Consider the following 22,337-nt stretch of genomic DNA (forward strand, 5'->3'; position numbering starts at 1 on the left):
CCGTCGACCTTTTACAAAGTTAGACGACATCTCATATCGGGACGTCAACTGAACCTTGTCCCGGATGGCGGGCGGCACTATATGCGAACGACTGAGTCGAGAGCCCCCTCCCCTTTTTTACGGCCGTCAGATCTCTAACGACCGCGTTTGGATCGACGACGTTGAAAAGTCTTTTTTCTTTTCAACCTTTTTACTTGACTTGTCATTGAATCGTTTCTAGACATGACTCAGCCTCAACATTACGGTGCTTGAGCCTGGGGTTCAATTGCATCATGAGTAGAGCGCTTCTTGGCGAAACAAGCACTGTTTTCCCGCTCAATGCAGAACTCAATCGACGACCAGGGCAGCTGTCATGTTCCAGAAAGACGGAGAAATAGTTTAACAGTTCAACAAGTCTGATTCGGGGGTATCTACTGATGATACCCACGTGTGAAAAACGAAAGCTAGGTATATGCGTGTACCAAGGAGCCATCTCCTCCCTCTAACGCCATGTCTTCCCATCATGCCTCGAAAAGAAAAGAAAAAGGTTTCAAAAGGGGTCATCTATCCAGTAGATGAAGAAGAAGTGAAAACAATGAGTCGTAAATGTCGTCAAAAAGGACCATGACAGAAATCAGCCTCCAAACGCCTTTGTACTTGCGTCCACCACCTGAGTCTAGACCTGTATAACGTTCACTCCAAATGAGTCAAATGAGTCCTACCACCCCCATTCTGCATCTCGTGTCTCTTTGCTCTTGGAAAAGAGTAGCTCAGTTCAGTAACCAGTTGCTCCAGGAATGGCCGAGACGCCAGGGATCGGTGCTGAAGGCAGCGCCGTCGGAATGCCAGCAGCAGCCGCGCTGGGAGCAACCGAAGCAGCGGCAGCCGACGCGCCGCCGTCAGCCTGGTAAACCTTGACCGAGTTGATGAGCCAAAACGCCTCGGTGAAGGCCTGCGGGTTAGCCGCGACGTAGTCGGAGCACTGGGGCGCGAGCGCCGTGCACTCGGCGTTCTGCTCCCATACTTTGCCGGCCCAGTCGCCGCACAGGGCCGTGTTGAAGACGAGGTTCTGCTGCTTAAAGTGCGAGGAGATGTCGCACCCGGAACCGCCGTTGAACTTGGCCAGGGGCTGGCCCCAGGAGGAAGGGACCGGGTTGCCCGAGCTGACGTCGCCGGGGATGGCGCTGCGCGGGAAGAACCAGACCGAAATGGCCTGGGAGTTGAAGTCGACGGCGTAGACGCCGCCGCCGATCGCGTTGAAGCCGTCGCCGTAGTTTTGGTTGCTCGAGGTCGACTGGCCGCAGCCCGTGGAGGCGCTGCCGGCGTTGCAGTCCTTTTCCTTGAGGGTTGTGGAGGAGATTGTGCCGTCGTTGGTGATGCTGCAACCGGGTCCCGTGTGGAGGGTCACGGCGTTGGACTCTTGCGTGTTGACTCCCTCAATGATGTCAATCTCACCCGAGTTGGGCCTGTGAATTATGTCAATAAGTCATTTCATATCGTCACCACGGCTCATGGAGTACTCATGCAGCACTCATACAAAGGCAAACTTACCAGTTGGGACCAAACATCCAAAAGGCGGGCCAGACACCGCAACTGCTAGTAGGCATGTGCTGGATATCAGCGACGAACAAGCCCGTATCAAATGCCTTGTTCGACGTGACCCTCACCGACTGGCGTCCCTGGCCCTTGGTCTTCGAGTCGACACCGAGGTAGATGCCGCCCCGGGCGTAGCCCGCGAGGCCGCTGTTGTTGGCCGTCACGGCGCTCGTGTAGATCTGCGAGCCCTTGGTCGGGTCTGGCTGGTCGAAAAAGCTAAACTCGTTGAAGAAGTTTGAGCTGTCGTAGTTGTCGTGCAGGACGTACTTCTGCTGCTGTGCCTGGGCCGGCCCGGTGTGGCAGCAGAGGAGGAGGGCGGCGGCGCCCACCAGTACCGTCTTGATGCTCTGAGAAGGCATGGCTGAGGATATTCTCTCGAGATCGAGATCCTTCTTGTCTGATGAAAAGGGAAGAAAGGAGGGGTTTGAGACCTTTTTGAGAAATGTTCCTCTTCGGGGTTCTGTTTGGCTTGTATCCTTTCGGTTTAACTCTGCCGGGCTGGATGAGGTAGGTAGTCGAGTGCTGGGATGAGGGTCGATGAGAGCCACAAAAGGAGGATAAGATGTCTGAAGGATATGAATCAAAAAAAGGGATCAGGGAGAGTCAAAGGGTCATCTAAAAGATGAATGAAGTGAAGTAGGAAGAAAATGAATGTCGTCGTATGTTCTGGAGTGAGCCGGTCACTGTAGGTGGTTGGTGGGAGAGAAGTTTCTCGTGTGTGTGTGGTATGTTGCGTCGTCCAAGTCTGGGCAAGACTTCAAGAAAGGGAGAAAAGAGGGGTGGTCCAAGGCCTCTGAGGAATCTGAACCGTTTTTTTCTTTCCAATAGTCCAAAGGAGTGGAAACCCAAGGGCAGAGAGACACACACGATGCGGCTGGGAGCTCTTGGTAGTGGGGTGTTGAGGAGAGAGGATCTCGGCGGCCTCAGCTTCAAAGGGTGGGCAGGAAAGAAAACTCCCAAGAGACTCGTGTCGACTCGGTGATGGTGAGATGGACAATGACGCACAGCGTGGTTGGTTTGCTCGCTCTGGACCCTGATTTTGCTCAAAAGATCTGACTGACGCGGTGAGTGAGACCGGTGGACTTGTGTCGTTGCGCTTGGCAAGAAAGGTGACCAGATGAGGCAAGGTGAATGGGACCAAAAAAGAGTCAGAGGGTTGTAAGAAGGAGTGAAACCTCTGGTGACGACGATAACTTCGGCCGGAAAAGGATTGAAACGGCTGTTGCCTGCCTCCTGGGTGGCTGATGAGAGAGAATGAGAGAAGAGAATGAGTGCCTCGAGGGGGCTGTGAGAAGAGAAGAGAAGACGAAGAAAAAACGTCTGAAGGAGGCTGAACAGAGTCCTTGAGTGTTTAAGCACGACACATCACGGACTCATTAGCCTCAACCACATTGGGGAATGCAGCCAGCTAAATACGGCTCGAGGTTTCCTGTGGTATAGACTGGTGGTGTGGGGAGGGTGACAAGGTGAGCAAGCACCCCGGCCACCGGACAACATTTGGGGATCATGAAAGGTGACCTATCTGATCTCTCCATCTCTCGTCTGTTCTACCGAGTTCTAGGTACCCGAGGCCAGGCCACGTACACGCCGCACAAAGGGCATGGGTGGTTTTGGGAACCATGGTGAGACTTTTTTTCCTTCCTGGCCTCCCATCTCTTTCTCAGTCTATATGCCATCTCGGCCCAACTCCCGGGGGTCCTTGCCCCACGTCTCCATGTATGTGGTTGCGTTGCGCCGAGTGTGTGCTCGAGGGTTCACTTTCCAACGAACGACAGGTCCTTGTTTCAATATGTTTACCCGCCAAGGCTTGACAGAATTACCAGGGGAACCCCCGGGGGAGATCCATAAAGCGAAGACGGGATGATAGGGGAGGGTCCAGCCCGTTTCGTTCTTTTCCCGTGCCGAAGAAGCTATATGTGTTGTGGGTGCTGTACATGGAGCATGCGAGTCGCCTGCTCTGCCGAGGCGAGAGCCAAGTCGAAGGTGGCAGTCAGCGCGAGCGGGGTGGGTTTGTGCGTGCTTTTTGAAAGAAGGAACTGGGGACCGGGGGATCATCATGTAGATTCAACGGGTAGGGGCAAAAAGAGGGTGATCGTCAATGGGTACTTTGCCTTCACGTTAGTACCCTATAGGCTATAGCACGAGTATAGGGGGCTTGCATGGTTCCAAGATGGGACGGGAGAGTAAAAAGGAAACAACTTAGGGGGAAGAGGAAGTTACTCAGGGGAGAAGGGCCAGCCAACGAACGGTCGAGAGCAAGGGAGGACGAAAGACAGACAGGACCGCAAATGGAAAGACGTTTGAAGGTCGGGTTGGATGTCAAAGATTCTAGACGTGGAGTCGGGCGTTAGGTTGTGGTGGGTGGGCGGTTGTAAAGGTGTGGTGTTGGTCGTCTCTGAAACTCGGGCCCCCCATGCCAGGGGCGGGCGGACGGACGTCCAATCGTCTCGCTCCCGCGCCGGCGGGGCCCGTCAGTCTGGAGCACGCGGCACCCACTCGCCTTAGCGGCGGCGGCTCTCTTTCCCAGTCTTTTCTTCCTCAGTGGCTCTGAAGACCTCTGCTACCGTGGTACATCACCGTGCTCCCCCTGCTTCTGTGGGTGCTCTAGCTCTGATCCATGTATCTTTCTTTCCCAGACTAGGGCAAAAGATAAGGTACCAGATGAACGCTGCTGCAGAGGCAACGGCAGTCAAGGCTCAAGTGAACTTAGGTATTGCGCCGAGTCGCTGACGGACTGACAGAGTAAGAGAGAGTCGCCCGCAGCTGTCTGTCACTCCCTCAGACTAACGCAACCTTTTCCCCCTGACAAGAAAGGAGAGGGCGCTAGAGACCTGACTTCGTCGGCCCCTGCATCGGCTCTGTCGCTCGTGGGTTGGTGGGGTTCGACGTTCCCTCGAGGGGCTTGGGAGGTTGAAACATTTGCAGAACACATTGGCATACCCAGAAGACGGGACTCGCAAGAGGGAGGCAGATGGAGGGGCACGCCGCACGAGAGGGACAGTCTGACAAGACTGTAGACAGGCTGAATTGAAACATCTGCCCAACCGCACTCACACATCATGATACATCACACACACTCTCACTCACCTCACTCACCTTGGCTACTCACCCACTCACCTCACTCACTTTGCCACGCACTCACGTAGCATTGCGCACAAGCATATTTCCCCCGATTCTATTCAAACCAAACAACTCTCTCTCGTCACACGGACTCAATCCAATCCATGAGACTCAGCCTCGGACTCGACTCAACTTTCATGAGTTTCGTGCAAACCGTAGTCCTACAGATCCTACTCTCATCGCATCAGCCTCACTCAGGAATGTTCGAGCCTCGAGCCGCCTCGAACAACGGGGCACGCGTGGTGGCGCCAAGATCCACATTATGAGACATTTAGACCGACTGATTCTTTCTTGTCCTTTTTTATCTTTTAATAGTCTTCAGGTTTTTTTTGCTTCTTCGAGGTGTCAACCATCGTAGTACCTAGATATCCCTCGGCACCCTTGCCCACGAGACGCCGGGGCTCATATTAGCCGCTGACGAAACCGCCTGCATCGCATCGTCACAGCACATTGGGGAAAGCGCAAAAAGAGAAGAGTTCATGCTTCTCAAACACACTTACACACATATAGTACGTACACATATACGCACGCATGTGGTACGGTTCTACGAATACTACTCAATCCTTTTTTGCCGATACCCGTTTTCTCCTCATGAACCCCCTCTTCGTCCTTCAAGGGCTTTTGTCTCCTCCTTTTCGGGGGGAACCATCTGCGTGCGATCTTACTGTAGTTGGGACGAAACACGCGCTTCGTTGAAGATCGACCCCTTCCCCGTTCCCCATTCACCCCTTGTGCCGTGCGCCCGCGGCAAAGCGGCCATGCAGAGAAGATGGCACGGTGGATGGGAAACAGATCTTTTGCCATTGCAAAAAGGTGGATATCCATCCCCATTGACATCCCTCATCTGCTCAACGCGCCACTCTGTCTCACAAGTAAACGTCGCATTCTCTCTCACAGCCATGGGATTTGCGACCGCAATGTTGGGATAAGTACGAAGCTACAGACGCAATTTTCATGCAAGCAATGCGATCAGTGTCGGGATAGGGAAAAATGAATGATTGCTGAGGCCGAAAAAAAAATATCCCAAAGCTCCAGAGTACCAGTACCCCTTCGAGGGCCCTCCCTCCACATTTCCAGGGGTTCTAGAAGCAGGGGACGCGACGATCGCCCCGAAGAAAACAAGCTGTCGCCATCCCGAACAGCCGGCGCGGGCAGATCAATATATTCGGAACTCGCAAAGTCCACATCTCCCCGTCCCCAGAAGCCCTGGACGGAGCCCCTGTGTTCGTAAGTGCCGAGCTCTGACTGCTGCCGCCATCTGCTCGAATCAAGACGAAAAGGACGGCGCGATTGCGGGTAACCCAATAAGTTGGCAAAGGAGTCAGTCAGTCATGGAGACGGATTGATACGTGTCAATCCTCAGAGTCACCATCTGCTCTTTGGTTTCTTTTTGATCGTTGCTTCATGCTCTTGGTTCTTCCAGTGGGCTATCTCAAAGCACGTACCGAAGCAGCAATTCTTCCGCAGAAAAAACAATGCAACAAAAAAAAATTGATACTCAGACTGCCGCCACTTAAGGTAAGGTACCTGATAAGAGGCGAAAGGGAACCTTCCATCCTTTGTAGACTGATCACGTCCCGGCGGCAAAGAGTCGCTCCCGGAGTGGAACCGGGGCACCCGCATCACCGCCGCGCCACCCGTTAGCCGCCCCCCGACACGCCTCGACAAAGTCTCAGTGCCGAAGGAAACGTCGCTGGCGAGCCACTTTGCGGCTGCCACAATGCTTATTATCTCTTGAGTCCAAATCGACATGTACCTGTTCCCACATCTTGAAAGTCCCGGTGTTGTTCACAACGCATGTTGGAAATGGCGCAAGCGCTCCGCTTCATAACTTGCCGTGGAATCAAGTTGTCGTGTTCTTGTTTGCCATCTTGCTAATACGGTGGTCAGAGTCCGGTGGCAACGATCCATGCTCGCGATGGCCCAGCAAAAGTGTGTTCCTTTCACAGCTTGACTTCCTCCCCGAATTTCAATCGTTCTCTCACTCGATTTTGAATCGAGCTTCTTCCTTAGACACACACTAGGATTTGGCAAAAGAAGATTGCGAACAAAGTACTCGTTGCCAGCCAGTACTTTGAGAGAGGCGGAATATCTGCTCCCTCTTAACTAATCCTGGCCGTTAATCCCCATCCTCGTGCAAGGAACAGCCTGCCATCGCCACCTAGCCCATCCCCGGTACCTCTCCTCAGGGGCGGCATTGATAAGCTTGTTTGTTTTCAATGCTCCCCCTCGATAAGGCTACCATTGTGTCCGGCACCAATGTCAGACCATATCGGTAATAAATCTCCAAGCCCAAGGAAGCATTCATCACAACAGTCGATCGTCATGCAAGAAAGTCACCATCGGCTATGTAATAGGTAGAAGAGACACGTACAAGTCGTAAGGTAGACAAGGCATAGATTCATCACGCCACCCATATGCAAGCTACCTGTCATGGAGCTTCCTAAGGAGCTGGCGGAGGCTCTTCATGCCAGAAATTCTTTCAGGCGGCCCTGCTCCTCATATACTTCCACGCATATTCTGCAAGTACCATGGCGTACAACGTCTAATGTAGCACGAACAAAAGATTCAGGGGCCGGAAAACAAGAACAGCACCCCGAATTTTTATACATCTCAACATGAGAGAAAAGTCTCCTCCGAATATTCCTAACCGCCTTCAACAATGAACGCCCTTCGTTTTCGAAATGTTATCCCTTGGTCCGCGAAACCGCTGCTGTGAACGGGTTCTGCTTCTTGTTTTTTTTTCATACCGCTCATGAGGGGTGTAGACGTCAGGTTCCCCAAGCTCCCGGGCTTCGCATGCGTATATGTGTAGTATGCAAGATAGGTAATTCCCATTGATAAACAGGACGTTGGAAGTGAAACACGGTTGACCAGCCGTTATTAGATGGCCCAACGGTGATGCGCAAAGACGTATCAGGGCCGTGTCTTGGTGGATCGTCAGCCGTCTCAGAGCTTGACCTTTTGGCCGGTGATCTTCTCCCAGATGACAGCAATGAGATCCTCCTTGAAACGTTCCCACGGATTGCGGTTCAGATAATAGCTGAGCTCGCGGTAGTTGTACATCTCACCCCAGCAATCGCGACCCCATTCGCAGCCGGCCATGTTGACGAGGAAGTCTCGGTCCTTCTGGTCGTAGTGGATACGAGTGTCGTTCCCGTTCTCGGAGCAAGCGCCTGGCGGAAAAGCGTTGATCATGCGCTGAGGGAGGAAGGCCGTGTGTTTGCGGATCCAGGGCTGCGTTTTGTAGAGCTGCTCCAGAGCGTCCTGCTCCTTGTGTTCCCATTCCATGTGCTTCTGCTCGTAGGCGACGGGATCCCACCAGACATCCAGCATGCGATCAGCCCAATTGCCTCTCTTTACGAAGAAGGAGCCGAGGTTGAAACCAGAGCAGTCCTGGGAGAGGATCAGGTTGACCGATTCAGCCTTTCCATCGCCAATCGGGCTTCGGGACTCCTCGTCCAGGTAAGGATCGGTGAAAGGGTGGCTAATGTTCAGAGGGTTGTACTCGTTGATGTCGCGGTAGACGTGTTTGCTTATGTCGTTGAAGATATGGTTCTGTAAGGGATAAGATAGTTCCATGACGTAGGTATTCAAGTCGAGCCACCAAACCCTGAACCCATTATTAGTTCAATCACGCTGAGAATTGAGCGCTGCGACATACCATTCAGCCTTTGGATACTTGCGGAAGGCGGAGCGCACAAAGTCGACCTTCTCCCAGCTCTCGCGCCATTCGTGTGCATATCGCTTCTTGGTGCTCATGTCTACGATCTCAAGATCATATCCCCATCGGTTGGCGTACTTCTTCTTGTTCCGTACACTGTCTCGCTCAATAGCCCATTCACGGGCCCCCTTCCACTCCATGACACCTCCTCCGATATTGGCGGCCAAGATAATGACATACTTTTGGCCTCCACCAAAGTGTCTTCGCCAGTGGTAGACGAGAGCTGCGAGATGGTTAGCGAGGAAAGGAGACTCGAGTCAAGAGGAGGAACGTACGAGTGTTGTAGAAGATGGTCATCGCGAGTGTGAAGAGGAGCAGGATCAGCAGGCGCAGCTTCATCTTCCTGCCCATGCGCGCGAAAATGTTCCGTATCCTTCCCACGAGGGGAACCTTCTGTGCCGCCCATGATCCTCGCCCCAGTTTGTCCTTCTCCTTCTCGACATATGGACTCTGGTTGTTGAACCGCGGTAGGCTGCTTGATATCCGGCGCATGTGTCGTGTGAAGAAGCCTTGGTTCTGGGTAGAAAAGGACGGGTATCCGTTCATACCAACGGTCCTCATCTTGCTCTCCCAAGGGGTGGAAGCGCCGTTGGATGCTGAGAAGCCTCTACTCGGACTCGATCGACCGCTGGTGTTGATGGTCAGGCCAGGGCTGGCCCAACCGCCTCCAGGTATAGGCGAGGGACTGCGCGAGAGCGACATTGCGGTGTTGGGGGTGCCTGCAGCGATAAAAGAACACGAGCTGTCAGCAAGCGGGTCCCGTCATTCGATTGTCCAACCCGTATTCACATCGGTGGCATGTCGGTATACGGGGGGTTGGAAGACGTAGACATATGCGAATAGGTGTACCACGGGCCGGACTAGGAGTTGAGGAAAAGGACGGGAGGATGATGCAGGACAAGACGTACCTGGAATTGGCGCAAGACCAGGCTGCTGGCCGTGGACTCCCAGGAATTGGGGAGAGCCACGGTCGCCTGGGCCGTCAACGTTGACTGCAAGACCGCCAGATGCAGAGGAGCGGCGTCGATGATGTGAACGTGCTGGCCTGCGATCGCTGAAGGACGAAGAGGCGGCGAATTGCTGTGATTGATCCAGGATGAAAGATTATCGAGGGTTGTGACCAGATGGCACTTTACGAGCCGTCTGGTTACAACGCGATAGCCAAGAAGAAGTATTCGCTAAAGGTGTTGGGGAAGGGGGTCGATGTATCCGAAAAAGGGGGTCCCCTCTCTCTCTTCGGAATAGGCAGAATGGCTTCTGGTGGTTCGTGGAATTCAGGGTGAGGCTGTACAGGTAACCCAGCCAGGGGAAGGTGTTTTGCTGCGTGGGCAGGGCAGGTCGATACAGGACCTGGTTGGTAAGGTAGAAGCTCGGAGGATTATGGACGGCAGACAGCCAGAGCCTAGGTGTTAGGAATTGGTGGCTCGGTTCGGTGGTGCTTCTCCCGTAGTAGTGTCGATGCGACGGGGACAGGTGTACGGAGTAGACAGACAGATAGAAAAGTGTTAGGGAGGAGGGCGAAGTGGAGGAGAGTCGTCTTCCGGCTGGGTCACTTTTTTTTCTTTTTTCGCGAGGGTGTTCCTTCGCGGCGCTGGTGGCTGCAGCAGGAAAGAGAGACCGGGAATTGACCGCCTGCTGCCACTGGCGTGGGGTGGAAAGGGAGGGGAAGAGCACGCGGAGACAGGATTACCACAGTACGTGAAGGTACCTAGTTGGGGGGCAGGGATGATTGCTGACGGATGACAACTGGACCAAATGAAGCAGAAGCTGTGGAGGCCGACAATGGAATTCCGAATCTCACAGGCAAATATGAGTAAGATATTGGCAGAGGGGAATGTTTGATTCGTAAGATTCAAGAAAGGGCCGTTTCCCTTTTGTGCGACTATTTGTTGATTTCCCTCCTTTGATCGTCTCGTATCTGCAAAGGGAATGGGCTGGGCTCAAGCTGGGCAATAATACCTGAAGGGAGGCCGTCCATCCCGGTTGGCCACCGTCCAGTCCATCCCGCCGTCAGTCTCTCTTCTAAAAAAGGGCACTTAATTTTGTATTGCTAACCCCTTCTCGCCCGTAGTCCAGTATAGATGCAGAAATCTGGTGCGTCTAATCTTTTTTCAGATGGAACGTCTTTGCTGGGTGCCAGGATGCCAAGGTTTCAGGGCTTCTAGCGGTCCGCTGACATTAAATCATGGGCCCTGCATTGACTCGGGTAGCTTGCACACGGCGACAACGTTCATGCCGCAGCAGTGAGACAGGTCAAGTGTACTTTGAGACTGGTTGTTTAAAGTAATAGGCTCGAAGCCTCCTCAAACTCTCTCCTCTCAATAACCCCGGATTAGCAGCAATTGACATATCAATCGTCTGAATATCGTGATGAGAACGATGTCATAATCATGGATGTTATCTGCCCAAAAAAAAAGAAAGAAGAAAAGAAAAGAAAAGTTTATGAATAAATCATCCTGAATTGAGTTCACCTGATACATGTACAGATTGAGCCAAGGGAGGAAAAGAATACAATCTAGGGCATTCACGAACCTGTCGCAATCGTCAGGGATACCGAATAGCTTGCTGAGGTAAGGAGGTGACAAAAAACGCTCTCTAGCCAAGACATGAACTTTAACGCATTTCAATGCGGCCCTTGAATACCTTACACAGACTAATCTCGCATGTGCTGAAATGAGATGCTAGTGGATGTCGAGTGACGCTGCTCAGCATGGCATCAAGTGGTGTACCTACCTGTCATTCAGCCCTTGAGGCGCGTCTTGCTAATTGGCAAGAATTGCACGATGTTACATCTAATGGTTTCCGCCCCGGAACCAGACTTTCGAGCGACAAGCTGCGGTATAACAATTCTAGACCACATGATGCTTGCCATGTTTGATCCTCCCGATTGGAGATTGCGTTCAAGATCGAGTGGAGCTGTCTCTCGTCTTCCGCCTCAAGTCCAGACCAGTTTTTAAATTAACAGCGGTGTTTCGGTGACGCCAGCATTACAGCAAAGATGCCAACTCCACAGCCAGCGTCTTGTACGAATACTCCTGCCGAAACAACCGCGCCAAAGTTCATTCATATACTGGCGTTGCACGCCGATGACGAAAACTGTATGAATCATACATGATCCCAAGATGTTAATGCTCCTCTTTCGCCCTGCTCTTTGGAACGGCAAGGTTTTCGATTCAGAAAGCCCGAGCCCTCCCTCGTCCATTGCGAGGCAGCTAGCCGCACAGCCACTCACCCAATCAATGCTCATCGTCCACCTGCTCAGGACCTGAGACCGGATTTGTATGGCCCTGTAATTCCATCCCACAGCCATGACAAAAACCAAATCCCACAGCTATGGTAAATGAGGGGTGACGGCTGGCGTGCAGACACGTAACTTGTAAGATAGGATGACGGGCTGGAAGGAAAACCTGTACCTCTGCCCACCAATGGCATACGTCGTGGCATCGGGAAGACGTTCCAGCCGGCGAGGCGTGATACCCGAGTTCTTGACTCGATCGCTTCCGATGCCGATGCTTTACTGCATTCCGACGCGTTGCTGGCTCGTGGAGGACTCGACAATACCTTGAGTGCTTTGGCAGGTGTGGCATATTTTGCTATGACGTCCTGTATGAGCATTCCAATTTGACAAGATCGGAATGTAGCGCGTATAGTGCGAGACTCACATTCGACACACAACGAAAAACGGGCTAGCTGGAACGTTTCGACATGGCTAGCCAGCCAGTCACTGACTTGTTCTCAACTTTGAGATATCAGCTAGAAAGTGAGCAATTCAGCTTTGGAGTTGACAAAACCCGGCCCGGGCAGCGGCATACAATTGTCTCGGGTCTCCACTTCTTCGGCAAGGTTAGGTGCGGAAGATGATCCTTTAACGGCGGCAGGCGTACGGACTCGGTGAAAGGTGAATCTAACTACACAGGTTGTAACTGGCGGGAAATCTATTAATAAGACCAGAGTGGCGTAGGTATGAGTCTTCAGCCACACCTTGTTCAAGCCACCCACACCTACCACAACTTCCCCAAACTCACTCACTCAAACCACACACAGTCATTTGGCTCATCGTGGTTCACTGAATGATATGATTCGGCTACGCGAGATGAGCCAACACTCTGTTCATGGATGTCCTGCATGCCGCTACATCCCGCAGAGCCGTCCTGCCCTCCATGTAACCGCGGCCAAATGAATGGCCAGCGTTGCGGTTGCCTGTGCAGGCCCGAGAGCTGGCCAGCGGCACCACGGCCAATCAGAAGCTCGAGATGTCCAACTGGGCGCCTACCTCATACTGCGAACTGCATCGTCCAGCCAAACATCGCGAGGCCTGGCCGTGACCCATGAACTCAAAGCCGCCGCGTGGTGATTCGGCCCTAGTCATATAATGAAGCTACCTGCTCCTGCCGCGCCATTGCCCTCCTGCTTGTTTCGTGTTTTCAGACGTAGTTGAACGAATCTCGGTGGGTGGCTATCCGGTTTCCCTTTTGTTGTTCATTGTGCGCCTATCCACGACTCACAGCCGAGTATTCCATGTGGGAGAGTTCGTTGTCAATCATTGTAGCACTTTCTTTGGACCTGCCGCTCTTTCCCTCTTTGCTTCCTTCCCGAAAATATCCACCAGCATCTCTTTCAAAGTCACGCCTTTGTTCCAGCTTGACACCACCTCGACCAGAGAAGCCTTTCAGTGATTCGTTCATTCTTTCTCATTCAGAATTTTCTTGAGAGGCTCGAAATCTTTGCATCCTCATCGAATCAGTTTATCACTTCGGAGTCGATCTACACGCATTGTCCCTCCAAAGTTGTGTTCTGAAGTCTCGGACTTCCTACATCAACATGTCCTCCAACGGGCCCACCGTGCCTCAACGGCAGCCATACGATCACCGGCATGATATCGAGAGGGAAGACTGGGAGGAGTGGGAAGATGAAGATGTGGTCACCCCAATCATGGACGATGACCAAGAGCTCATCATGGACAAGACGGCCGCTCCCAGTCCCCTGAGACCAAACAAACCGGTTTCGACGAGATATTCACAGCCACGGTATTCAGTCCAGAAGCTGAGGCGTCTCAAGTCCCGCCAGCGGCAAAAGGCGCAGAACGCCAAAGCAGGGATCAAGGTGGTTACAGACATGGCAACGTTGCGACAGCAGCAACAGGCTCAACCAACCCGGCTTCCTGATCTCCAGCAGCCCAAGTTTGTCGATGCAGCAGCACTGAGGGCCCTTGAGGGGTCACCTAACTCCGCGTCAGTCGGCAATTGGAACTGGCTGAAGATGAAGAAGTCGGACCCAAACGCAAAGTCTCCTCAAAGCGCTGGCCGCAGCCCCCTGGAGCAGGACCTATCCCCAAACGACCGCCCGATTGTCATTGGCATCGCATTGCCGTCAGAGATGGCCGACAGAGAAATCAGCCCCCAAACAGCCATCATTGAGACACCGCATGATCTGCCGCCGAAATATACCAACAAGCCTACCACGACGGGTAAAGCAGACACTGTCACTCCATTGACTCCCTCACAACAGAGATCTGTGTGGAGCCCAGACACACCAGATACCACCTCCCCTTTCCAGTCACCGCACCGCACTTCCAGCATTTATTCTCAAGCAACTGGTCTTGGTGTTGGTATTGGTGTTGCCCACGACGCTCCTCCTGTTCCTGCAGTGCCTTCTACCTACAAGCAACAGGAAAGAGTAGTCAGCGTGGTCCTCAAGAATAGGGATGATGAGGACGATGATGGAGGCAGCCCATGCACCTTGTTTGAGGAGGATGGGACGGCCTCGAACCGACCAAAGCCAACAAAGGCCAAGGAGGCATCAAAGAGCCCAGACAGCGCGGCAACGCAGACTCGTGGTTGGTGGGATCATATCACGACACCCTTTCTAGAGAGGAAGAGCCCTATTGTCCCACCCCAGAAGAGTGAATCACAGCCAGTCAAATCATCAGCGCATGAGGACTGGTGGAGTGAAAAGGGCGCCGGGGTCTTGGTCTCGGAAACAAAAGCCTTGCAGCCTACGGTATTCAAGCCACAAGAAGTTCAACAAGTTATTGTTCAGCGACCAGGCCTTCCAGCATCTCCAAGGCCATCACCACGCAATATAGAGGCGCCGATAGTCAGAGTTCCTACTCCGAGAAGGACCCCATCACCACTCATGGACAGACGGGATCCTTCACCCGCGTCGTCTTCTCGATCAGCTACTCCACGACTTCAGCCCCGGTCAGAGAAAACTCAGCTTGCCGAACCCAGCCCAGCTCCTTCAGAGCAGCCGCCCCCATACTCTCCTCCTCCTCAGCAGAAGGCCGTGCGGTACCGAGCTGTCTTCCCTGCGGGCCACCCTTTGCAGGCACTTTATCCCCCGTCTCCGGGACCAATCTCGCCAGCCATCAACGGAACAATGAGTTCCCAAGGCGGCATCAACATGACCGACATACCCTTGACACCAGCGCCAAGAGGCAACAGCCCTGCTCCTGGGCAGCAAGGCCGCCTTCCAGAACGATTCGCTGGCACGTTTGTGCCGCCGGAACACTTCCTTGCAGCAGAAGGGAACGGTCATCGCGTTGAACGACAGCGTCGTCGCCACGAAAAGGAAGAAATTGCAGCTCGCAAAGCTGGAGGCTTCTGGCAAGGCCGTGGGTGCATTCCGGCGAATGGATGCTATGGTCGCAGCGGTCGTGAAGGTCGAAAGAGAAGACGCGTTTGCCTTGGCATATGCGGAGCTAGTCTTTTCCTCAGCATTCTCATCATCGTTCTTTGCGTTACCCTCATCCCGCGAAACCACGCCTCTGCACCAGTTGACAGCATCTTTCTCAACCTCACAAACTTCCCTCCGATGCCAACCGGGGTTCTCTCAGTTGTTGGCCCGGACAACACCGCCGCAGTCACCGGCTGCAGTAGCCCTTCGACTGTTTGGAGCTGCGCACTTCCCAAGGAAGAACAGGAATCTGTGGCTCCCAACCGTCCCAACCAGCCGACTTTCACCATGCAGATCCAGTGGGATAACAACACGCGCAATCTCTGGAATGTGCCAAATGGTGAACCCCCTCGGCCCGGATCTACCTCTGGGAAGCGCTATTTGAACCTCGGCGGCATCATAGCTAGGGCAGGGGCACTCATCAAAAGACAGAACCCAGTTTTCACACCCAACCCAGCCCCTCCTTCCTTTGAGGAAATGTACTTCCTCGGAAACACAACCGACGGCATTGTCTCCAGCGAGAAAGCTGGCGAACCGACTCCGTTCTATCTCAGTATCCTCAAGTCCGCCAGTGAAACCGTCGGCCCCAACGCTCTGGGCAAGCGTCAGAGTTCGGGGAACTCTACTGATGACTTTGGCATCAGACTACCGGCTCCAGATCTCGAGGCAGATGGCACTGGAGCCCCCGCACAGCTCTTCCCTCATGCTGTCCAGCAGCCCGTACGGCTTTATGATCGCGGCCTCCCGACTGAGCACTACGGTTTCTACACCTACTTCAAGCGCACCATCTACCTCAAGTCCGTCACTACCCTCAACGGGACTGAGGGCGAGAGCAATGTGCCGCTCGACAAAGACGGCGGATCCCGCAGAAGCGAGGCCAAGTTCCTTGTGACGTGGTCTCAGACGCGTTTCCTCGTCCAGGTCTGGACCCGCTCGGCGAACACCACGCAGCTCCTCACCACCCCCGGCACCATGCCTTACCCCGTCACGATCAAGACGGACACCCACGGCGGAGAGTCGGGCGAGAAGTTCGTGTGGCACTGGCCCGTGAATGATCGCCAGGGCATCGATACGAGTACACCGAAGCTTCTCCCTAATGATATCGGCTTTGGTGGAACGACTGTGAACCCTCGAAAGGATAAGAATGCTTCTTTCGGCGGTTTCGATGGTGGTACCGGCGGCTGCCGCTGCGAGTGGGTCAATTTTATTGCCAGGAGGGATAGTGGTAACTAAAGATGAGGAAAACTTTACAGACATTCATGATAGTTGAACGTCGGCCAGGATATAAGGGCCGACTTGTATATGAACTCGAACAGGATCTTGGAGTTGGAAACAGGGATGACATCAGCATTATTAGCATTACTACGATTGCATGGTTGGTAAACAGGAGGAAAAGGATTTCAAAAATGCATGGCAGCTAGAATCTGCACAAAATCTTAATCAATGAACTCTCCAAGATTCTTTAATCGCAAGCATAAGTACATGTGTAAGTAGATTCGCTAAAGAAGGGAATTTTCGTGCGCGATACGTCCCTAGTCTTCCACGGCAAGGGGCGGCCTTCACCAACTCCAGCCACAGCAACGGCGGAAAAGAAGGAGAAAATTTCATTGGGATTCTCTTGGTTTCGTAGTAATTGAATGCCATCTAAAGGCTCAGCTCCCTCAGTAGAATAAAGAAGATTGTCTGACGGGCTGGGGAATACACCAGGCGTTGCAGCTTGGTTTGGGAAGCGTGTAAGTCGGTGAGCCCTCGGTGAAGACAACCGATAAGATTACATGTGATAAGATAAGAGCTTCCCGAACTTCTCATCGTCGCATTGTAGCCTTCCTCTCGCGAAGCACTTCCCGACACCTATATCCACACCATGCTCCCTCAATGCGCTGCCCTTCCCTCACGATTTTCCAAAGATGGCGCGCTCCGTCTCTTCACCTCCATCGAACCGTCAACGGTAACGCAGCAATAGCCCCGGCAGCGCATGTGCGGCCGACACCCTTTCGACAGCAAAACCAGCTCCAGCGCCAGCACCAGTGCCGAACTCTCCTAACCCTCGCAATCGAAACATCGTGCGACGATACCTGCGTCGCCCTCCTCTCCAAAGACCCCGGTCCCCTGGGTCGCGCGACCCTCCACTTTCACCGCAAAATCACATCCGATAGCACGGCCTACGGCGGCGTCTACCCGCCCGTCGCCCTACGCTCCCACGACGCATCGCTCGCGCCACTCGTCGCCGAAGCCCTCTCCTCTCTGCCCCCAGCTGCCTCCGAGGAAGAAGCTCGGAATCACGATGACAGCAAGTTGATACGAGAAGACGGGAAAGGGGGAGGTCGCTTTCTCGCAGGAGAGCTAGGGCTATCAAGCAACAACACGCTCACAGTCGCCGGCACTCGGCGCCAGAAACCCGACTTCGTGACGGTGACCCGCGGCCCCGGCATGTCCGCGAACCTCGCCTCCGGGCTCTCGACGGCAAAAGGCCTCGCAACAGCCTGGCAGGTGCCCCTCCTGGCCGTGAACCACATGCAAGCCCACGCCCTGACCCCTCGCCTCGTCTCCGCGCTCGCCCGCCATGATCCGACGACATCTACAGCGTCCTCATCCACCACCGCCTCCTCCTCTCCAACAGTCGATGTCACCGCTACTATAAAACCAGAATACCCCTTCCTCACCCTCCTAGTCTCCGGCGGCCACACCCAGCTCGTCCACTCCCGCTCCCTCACATCTCACCGCATCCTCGCCTCCTCCTCCAACATCGCCGTCGGCGACGCCCTCGACAAGGCAGCGCGCCACATCCTCCCGCCGGACATGCTAGCATCCCACGGAGACGTCATGTACGGCGCCCTCCTCGAACGCTTCGCCTTTCCCGACTCCTTTGTCCCCTCCTCTCTATCATCATCAGATCCTAGAAGCCAGCACGGTCACGACTACGAATACACCCCTCCCCTCCGCCGCGTCGACGAAATCGCGCCGTACACCGCTCCCCCACCCTACTCCTGGACCCTCCACCCTCCCCTCTCCGCCTCCCGCGCCTTATCCTACGAGTTCAATGGCCTAGGCAGCGAAGTCCGCAAAATCGCCACCTCAAGAGGCGGCTCCATGTCTCTCGACGAACGACGGATCCTCGCCCGCGCCACCATGCGCCTCCTATTCGAGCACCTGGCAACTCGCATCTTCCTCGCTCTTGCCGCCGAGCCGGAATTGAAAGATGCACTGAAAACACTCGTCGTGAGCGGCGGTGTCGCAAGCAATCGCTTCCTCATGCACGTGCTACGGAAGATGCTCGACGTCCGCGGATTCGAGCATGTGGAGATCACGGCGCCCCCGCCAGCGTTGTGTACGGACAATGCGGCCATGATTGCATGGACCGGCATGGAAATGTACGAAGCTGGCTGGGAGAGTTCACTTTCCGTACATCCTGAGCGCAAGTGGTCGATTGACCCGTCCAGCGAAGAGGGTGGCATCCTGGGTGTCCCTGGATGGAGAAGAAGAGAACATTAAAACCTTATGATACCCCTTTTTTGGTTATAGAATCACATGTAATAACAATGTAGAAGAAGCGTGAGAATGAACTTGTATCATAATCTAGTGTACAAGTTACACAACACCTGCACTCTCCCTTAAGAGTATAGATGTCTAATGGACAACCTGACAAGCCATGCTCGATTCCGCGACTGCGCTCGATTTGCCTATCATAACCGTTCTATTCATTCCTGTGCGAGGTAGTAAAATCTTCTTGTCTCCTTGCACGTCATAGTGATAGGTGGGATATATCGCTCTGTCCCGGCAAAAGCGACACTGGAGCGAGATTCGGTCTCGGGCTTCCGCCTGGAGACTGGCCGAAAGCGGGATTCTGGAAGGAACCCCACGACACGTATGACTTCAGCGGCACCAAATCACTGTCCTTCTCCACCGACATCTAGTCCAAGTCGGCAGTGACGTTGGTGAACTCGCCCTTCTCCAGCTTCGTCTTCCAGAAAATGGGATTCGTGTCATTGAAGCCGTGCTTGACCCAGCCCTCCTCCTTGACGTGGTAGAGGTTGATGAAACCACCAGAGTAGGCGTCACGGTGCGTAGCGGCAAGAATACTTCGGCTACCGAGGTCAAGAGCTTCCTGGTCGGTCAAGTCGTAGCGGTACTCAGCGTCCAAAACACCGTAGGCAAAAGTCTGACCACTGCCGACGCAGAAGAGGTTGCCAGGCAGACGAGTGCCGTCTGAATCGACGTAGTACAGCGCGGGGCCCTCCTCCTTCGTAACGCCGGCACACATGGTGCCCATGCTGAGGCCCATGCCCTTGTATGAGTAGACGAGGTTGGCGAGAATCTTGGACGCCGCGGCGACGGAAATGCGGCGCTTGTGGCGGAGTTCGTGCAGGCGGCACTGCATGCCCAACCATGCAAGCCAGTACTGACAGTCAGCGGCACCGCCGGCCATGGTGCCCAGGAGCACTGAGTTGATCTCAATGACCTTCTTGACTGTTTGCGAGGCAATCCAGTTTCCGGCAGTCGCACGGGAATCGGTGGCGACGATAATGCCGCCTTGGAATCGGAAGGCGAGGGTCGTTGTGCCGTGGGCAATCTTGATGGGGCAGTCGGGGTTGGCTCGGTCGTCTGTTGCTGCGCGGAGCCAGGAGGAGGGCTGCATTGAGGGGTTCCCCATGTCAGTCTGATGGTGCATCTCAGGTTCAAACGGAAACCCAGTCAAGAGGTTGAACTCACATGTGCGACCGGGGGCATAGCAAACTTCAATGACAGCGGCGGCGCTCCACCCAGGAGCTCAAGGTCCTCCTGCTCATCGTCTCTGAAGGTGTTGTGTTGCTCGAACGCCGGGCGGCTGTACTTGGCCACAAGGCTGTCCATCTCGGCGGTCAGCGGGCGGGGGAAATTGTCGAATTAACCGGTCGATAAGGGGTGGTGAGAGTAAAGAATTATTTCTGAGCGGGCTTCGTTGATGTTCGTGGAAGTGTTGGGCTTGGTGATGATTGGAATGGGGAATGGGGTTCTTTGACGTTGAATTGGGGAGTAGCTCAGGCAGCTCCATGCTCGCGTCACGGCCAGCTTCAGCAAGGGAAAGTGCGTACCAAGCTGATTGATGCCTTGTTGCCTGATTCGGAATGGGCAAATGCTGCTGCAGGTACGGAGACACCTCAGCACCAAGGTCCGTGTGCACCTCAAGCTTACATAAGGACCTACCTACCTCGAAGTGCGATAGCTTCCAGCGCAGGCCATGGACCGTAACGTACCTACCTTAGGTAGTAAAAGTATTTTCGATGCTTCCTGTCCTCGAAATCCGTAGGCACTCTACACAACCATGATGAAGTTCTCGACATTTCTCCCCTCTTAAGGATCCCTTAAGGGTCAAAATTCGGGGATGGCTAAATCGAGTAGCTCCCCATTTACCTGACCTGAACACCTATCTATCTTCCCATCCGATGTACCTATCCACCTGCTGGCCAGGACACGCAGGGGTCTAAAGTGATCACGTGGATCTGTTGATAAGATAACGCGACTCAAACAGGGTCGAAAATCCACCTCAGCTAAACCAAGGAAAGCGATTCCGCCATCATCCAACACTACCACTTGCGACGGCGAGCGCCATTTCACCCATGATCAGTCTCTCACATCAACTTTTACCAATCGCCGACTTGGAGGTATCACAATAATTTCGCGGCGATGGCTAGTATCGATCGCTATCGGCCTTCCAGAGAGGCCTACCAGCCTCCCACGCTCCCCCCGGGTCCGCCTCGACCAGACCGGCAATCCAGATCTCCCGGGCGTCGTCTCGATGTGCCACCTGCAGTTCCATCTCCCCCGACACACTCATCGCGGACCTCGCCGCCGCGCCCTCATTCTCAGCGAGACACGCGCTCACCCCAGCGGTCAAGGGCGCAAACACCAGGACCTCCGCCCAATCAGTGGTACTTCACCCCCGACGAGACCCTGAGCACACCGAGTATTCTAGATGGCATTTCACCGGCAGAGGAGCGCCTACGACGCGCGAAGGGTGTCAACTTCATATATCAGGCCGGAGTTCTTCTCGACTTGCCCCAAATCACCCTTTGGGTTGCAGGTGTCTTCTTCCACCGGTTCTATATGCGATACAGTATGGTTGAAGAGAAGAACGGCATCCACCACTACGTGAGACATATCTCTGCTCAATCCCCAGTCTAAATGCGTTCGTGTTGGTGTCTTATAAGTGTCAGGCACAATCCGCACTTCCCAGATCCAAACGAGGGACCCAAAAGGCTCAAGCTGAACCAATGCTGACGGAATCGGTTGAACAGAACATTGCAGCCACTGCGCTCTTTCTCGCGAATAAGACAGAAGAAAACTGTCGGAAGACAAAGGAAATCATCATCACAGTGGCGAAGGTCGCCCAAAAGAACCCCAAGCTAATGATAGATGAGATGAGCAAGGAGTACTGGCGGTGGAGAGACAGCATTCTCATGTACGAGGAGTTGATGCTGGAATACCTCACATTCGACCTCATGGTGGAGAACCCTTACCAGCGTCTATTCGAGCTTCTCGGTCAACTCGAAATAGTTCACAACAAACATCTGAGGCAGTCAGCTTGGGCGTTCTGCAGCGACGCCTGCCTTACCTCCATCCCTCTACTGCTCGAAGCACGCGACGTTGCCATCAGTGCCATCTTCTTTGCCAGTATACACACACAGCAGAAGATCGAAGATGTCAACGGCGAACCGTGGTGGAGGGCACTGAAAGGAAACGAAGACAAGTGTGCCAAGGCCATCGACATTGTCCGACAGTTCTACACTGAGAACCCGCTCCGTAAACAGAACCCGTCACTGCCATCACCAGCTTTTGACCTGGCCAATACTAGACAGCCAAGGGATCAGATGAGCCAGGACGCTCTCTCCTCTACAGCAGGCACGCCTTTTGAGCTGGATAGAGGAACGCAGAGCCCAAGAGCTAGGGCTAATGGTCGCGATGACGTCACTAATACTGAGTCTGGCTCGCAGGCCACGCTTAAGGAGCCCGAGAGAGCGAATGGCAATAACCTGGCGTCCCCAGGAAAGAGGAAGGAGCTTGACTCGGATTCCGAGGGCAGAGAACAGAAGCGGGCACGACTGTCCGATAAAGATGAAGGGGAGGTCTTGGACTAGGAGCTCTAGCCTGTAACATTGTAATAATTCCACGGACCATGGGCGTTGGAGGTCCATCGCATTTTACGGCGGGTATTCGGACAAAGGGTCGACAGGCGCAAGATGACGCTTATGTACCATAGTGGTCA

General features: G+C 54.0%; 8 protein-coding genes across 8 annotated transcripts; 3 read left to right on the forward strand and 5 right to left on the reverse strand.

Moving 5' to 3' along the window:
* Window positions 1-239: 239 nt before the first annotated feature.
* On the reverse strand, window positions 240-472 carry CLUP02_05471 (uncharacterized protein; the record flags this gene model as incomplete). Its single annotated transcript, XM_049284478.1, has 2 exons — window positions 240-347; window positions 428-472. 2 exons carry the CDS (start codon window positions 470-472, stop codon window positions 240-242), a joined length of 153 nt encoding a protein of 50 aa, XP_049141621.1.
* Window positions 473-539: 67 nt separating this feature from the next.
* Window positions 540-3,196, reverse strand: CLUP02_05472 (tat pathway signal sequence; the record flags this gene model as incomplete). Its single annotated transcript, XM_049284479.1, has 7 exons — window positions 540-661; window positions 763-1,445; window positions 1,531-2,097; window positions 2,260-2,286; window positions 2,441-2,917; window positions 2,992-3,097; window positions 3,160-3,196. 7 exons carry the CDS (start codon window positions 3,194-3,196, stop codon window positions 540-542), a joined length of 2,019 nt encoding a protein of 672 aa, XP_049141622.1.
* A 44-nt stretch (window positions 3,197-3,240) lies between these two features.
* On the reverse strand, window positions 3,241-3,630 carry CLUP02_05473 (uncharacterized protein; the record flags this gene model as incomplete). Its single annotated transcript, XM_049284480.1, has 1 exon — window positions 3,241-3,630. The coding sequence occupies one exon, from the start codon at window positions 3,628-3,630 to the stop codon at window positions 3,241-3,243; it is 390 nt and encodes a 129-aa protein (XP_049141623.1).
* Window positions 3,631-7,644: 4,014 nt separating this feature from the next.
* CLUP02_05474 (galactosyl transferase GMA12/MNN10 family protein) lies at window positions 7,645-10,422 on the reverse strand (the record flags this gene model as incomplete). Its single annotated transcript, XM_049284481.1, has 8 exons — window positions 7,645-8,308; window positions 8,360-8,642; window positions 8,695-9,138; window positions 9,199-9,279; window positions 9,328-9,499; window positions 9,551-10,010; window positions 10,094-10,353; window positions 10,411-10,422. The coding sequence occupies 8 exons, from the start codon at window positions 10,420-10,422 to the stop codon at window positions 7,645-7,647; spliced, it is 2,376 nt and encodes a 791-aa protein (XP_049141624.1).
* Window positions 10,423-13,240: 2,818 nt separating this feature from the next.
* CLUP02_05475 (uncharacterized protein) lies at window positions 13,241-16,327 on the forward strand (the record flags this gene model as incomplete). The annotated part of the gene is made up of 1 exon (XM_049284482.1): window positions 13,241-16,327. The coding sequence occupies one exon, from the start codon at window positions 13,241-13,243 to the stop codon at window positions 16,325-16,327; it is 3,087 nt and encodes a 1,028-aa protein (XP_049141625.1).
* Window positions 16,328-16,969: 642 nt separating this feature from the next.
* Window positions 16,970-18,586, forward strand: CLUP02_05476 (glycoprotease; the record flags this gene model as incomplete). Its single annotated transcript, XM_049284483.1, has 1 exon — window positions 16,970-18,586. One exon carries the CDS (start codon window positions 16,970-16,972, stop codon window positions 18,584-18,586), a length of 1,617 nt encoding a protein of 538 aa, XP_049141626.1.
* A 418-nt stretch (window positions 18,587-19,004) lies between these two features.
* On the reverse strand, window positions 19,005-19,945 carry CLUP02_05477 (proteasome component PRE2; the record flags this gene model as incomplete). Its single annotated transcript, XM_049284484.1, has 2 exons — window positions 19,005-19,751; window positions 19,805-19,945. The coding sequence occupies 2 exons, from the start codon at window positions 19,943-19,945 to the stop codon at window positions 19,005-19,007; spliced, it is 888 nt and encodes a 295-aa protein (XP_049141627.1).
* An 813-nt stretch (window positions 19,946-20,758) lies between these two features.
* On the forward strand, window positions 20,759-22,209 carry CLUP02_05478 (cyclin-K; the record flags this gene model as incomplete). Its single annotated transcript, XM_049284485.1, has 2 exons — window positions 20,759-21,223; window positions 21,370-22,209. The coding sequence occupies 2 exons, from the start codon at window positions 20,759-20,761 to the stop codon at window positions 22,207-22,209; spliced, it is 1,305 nt and encodes a 434-aa protein (XP_049141628.1).
* Window positions 22,210-22,337: the final 128 nt, after the last annotated feature.

The sequence above is a fragment of the Colletotrichum lupini genome, chromosome 3 (assembly GCF_023278565.1).
Source record: "Colletotrichum lupini chromosome 3, complete sequence".
Classification (NCBI taxonomy): domain Eukaryota; kingdom Fungi; phylum Ascomycota; class Sordariomycetes; order Glomerellales; family Glomerellaceae; genus Colletotrichum; species Colletotrichum lupini.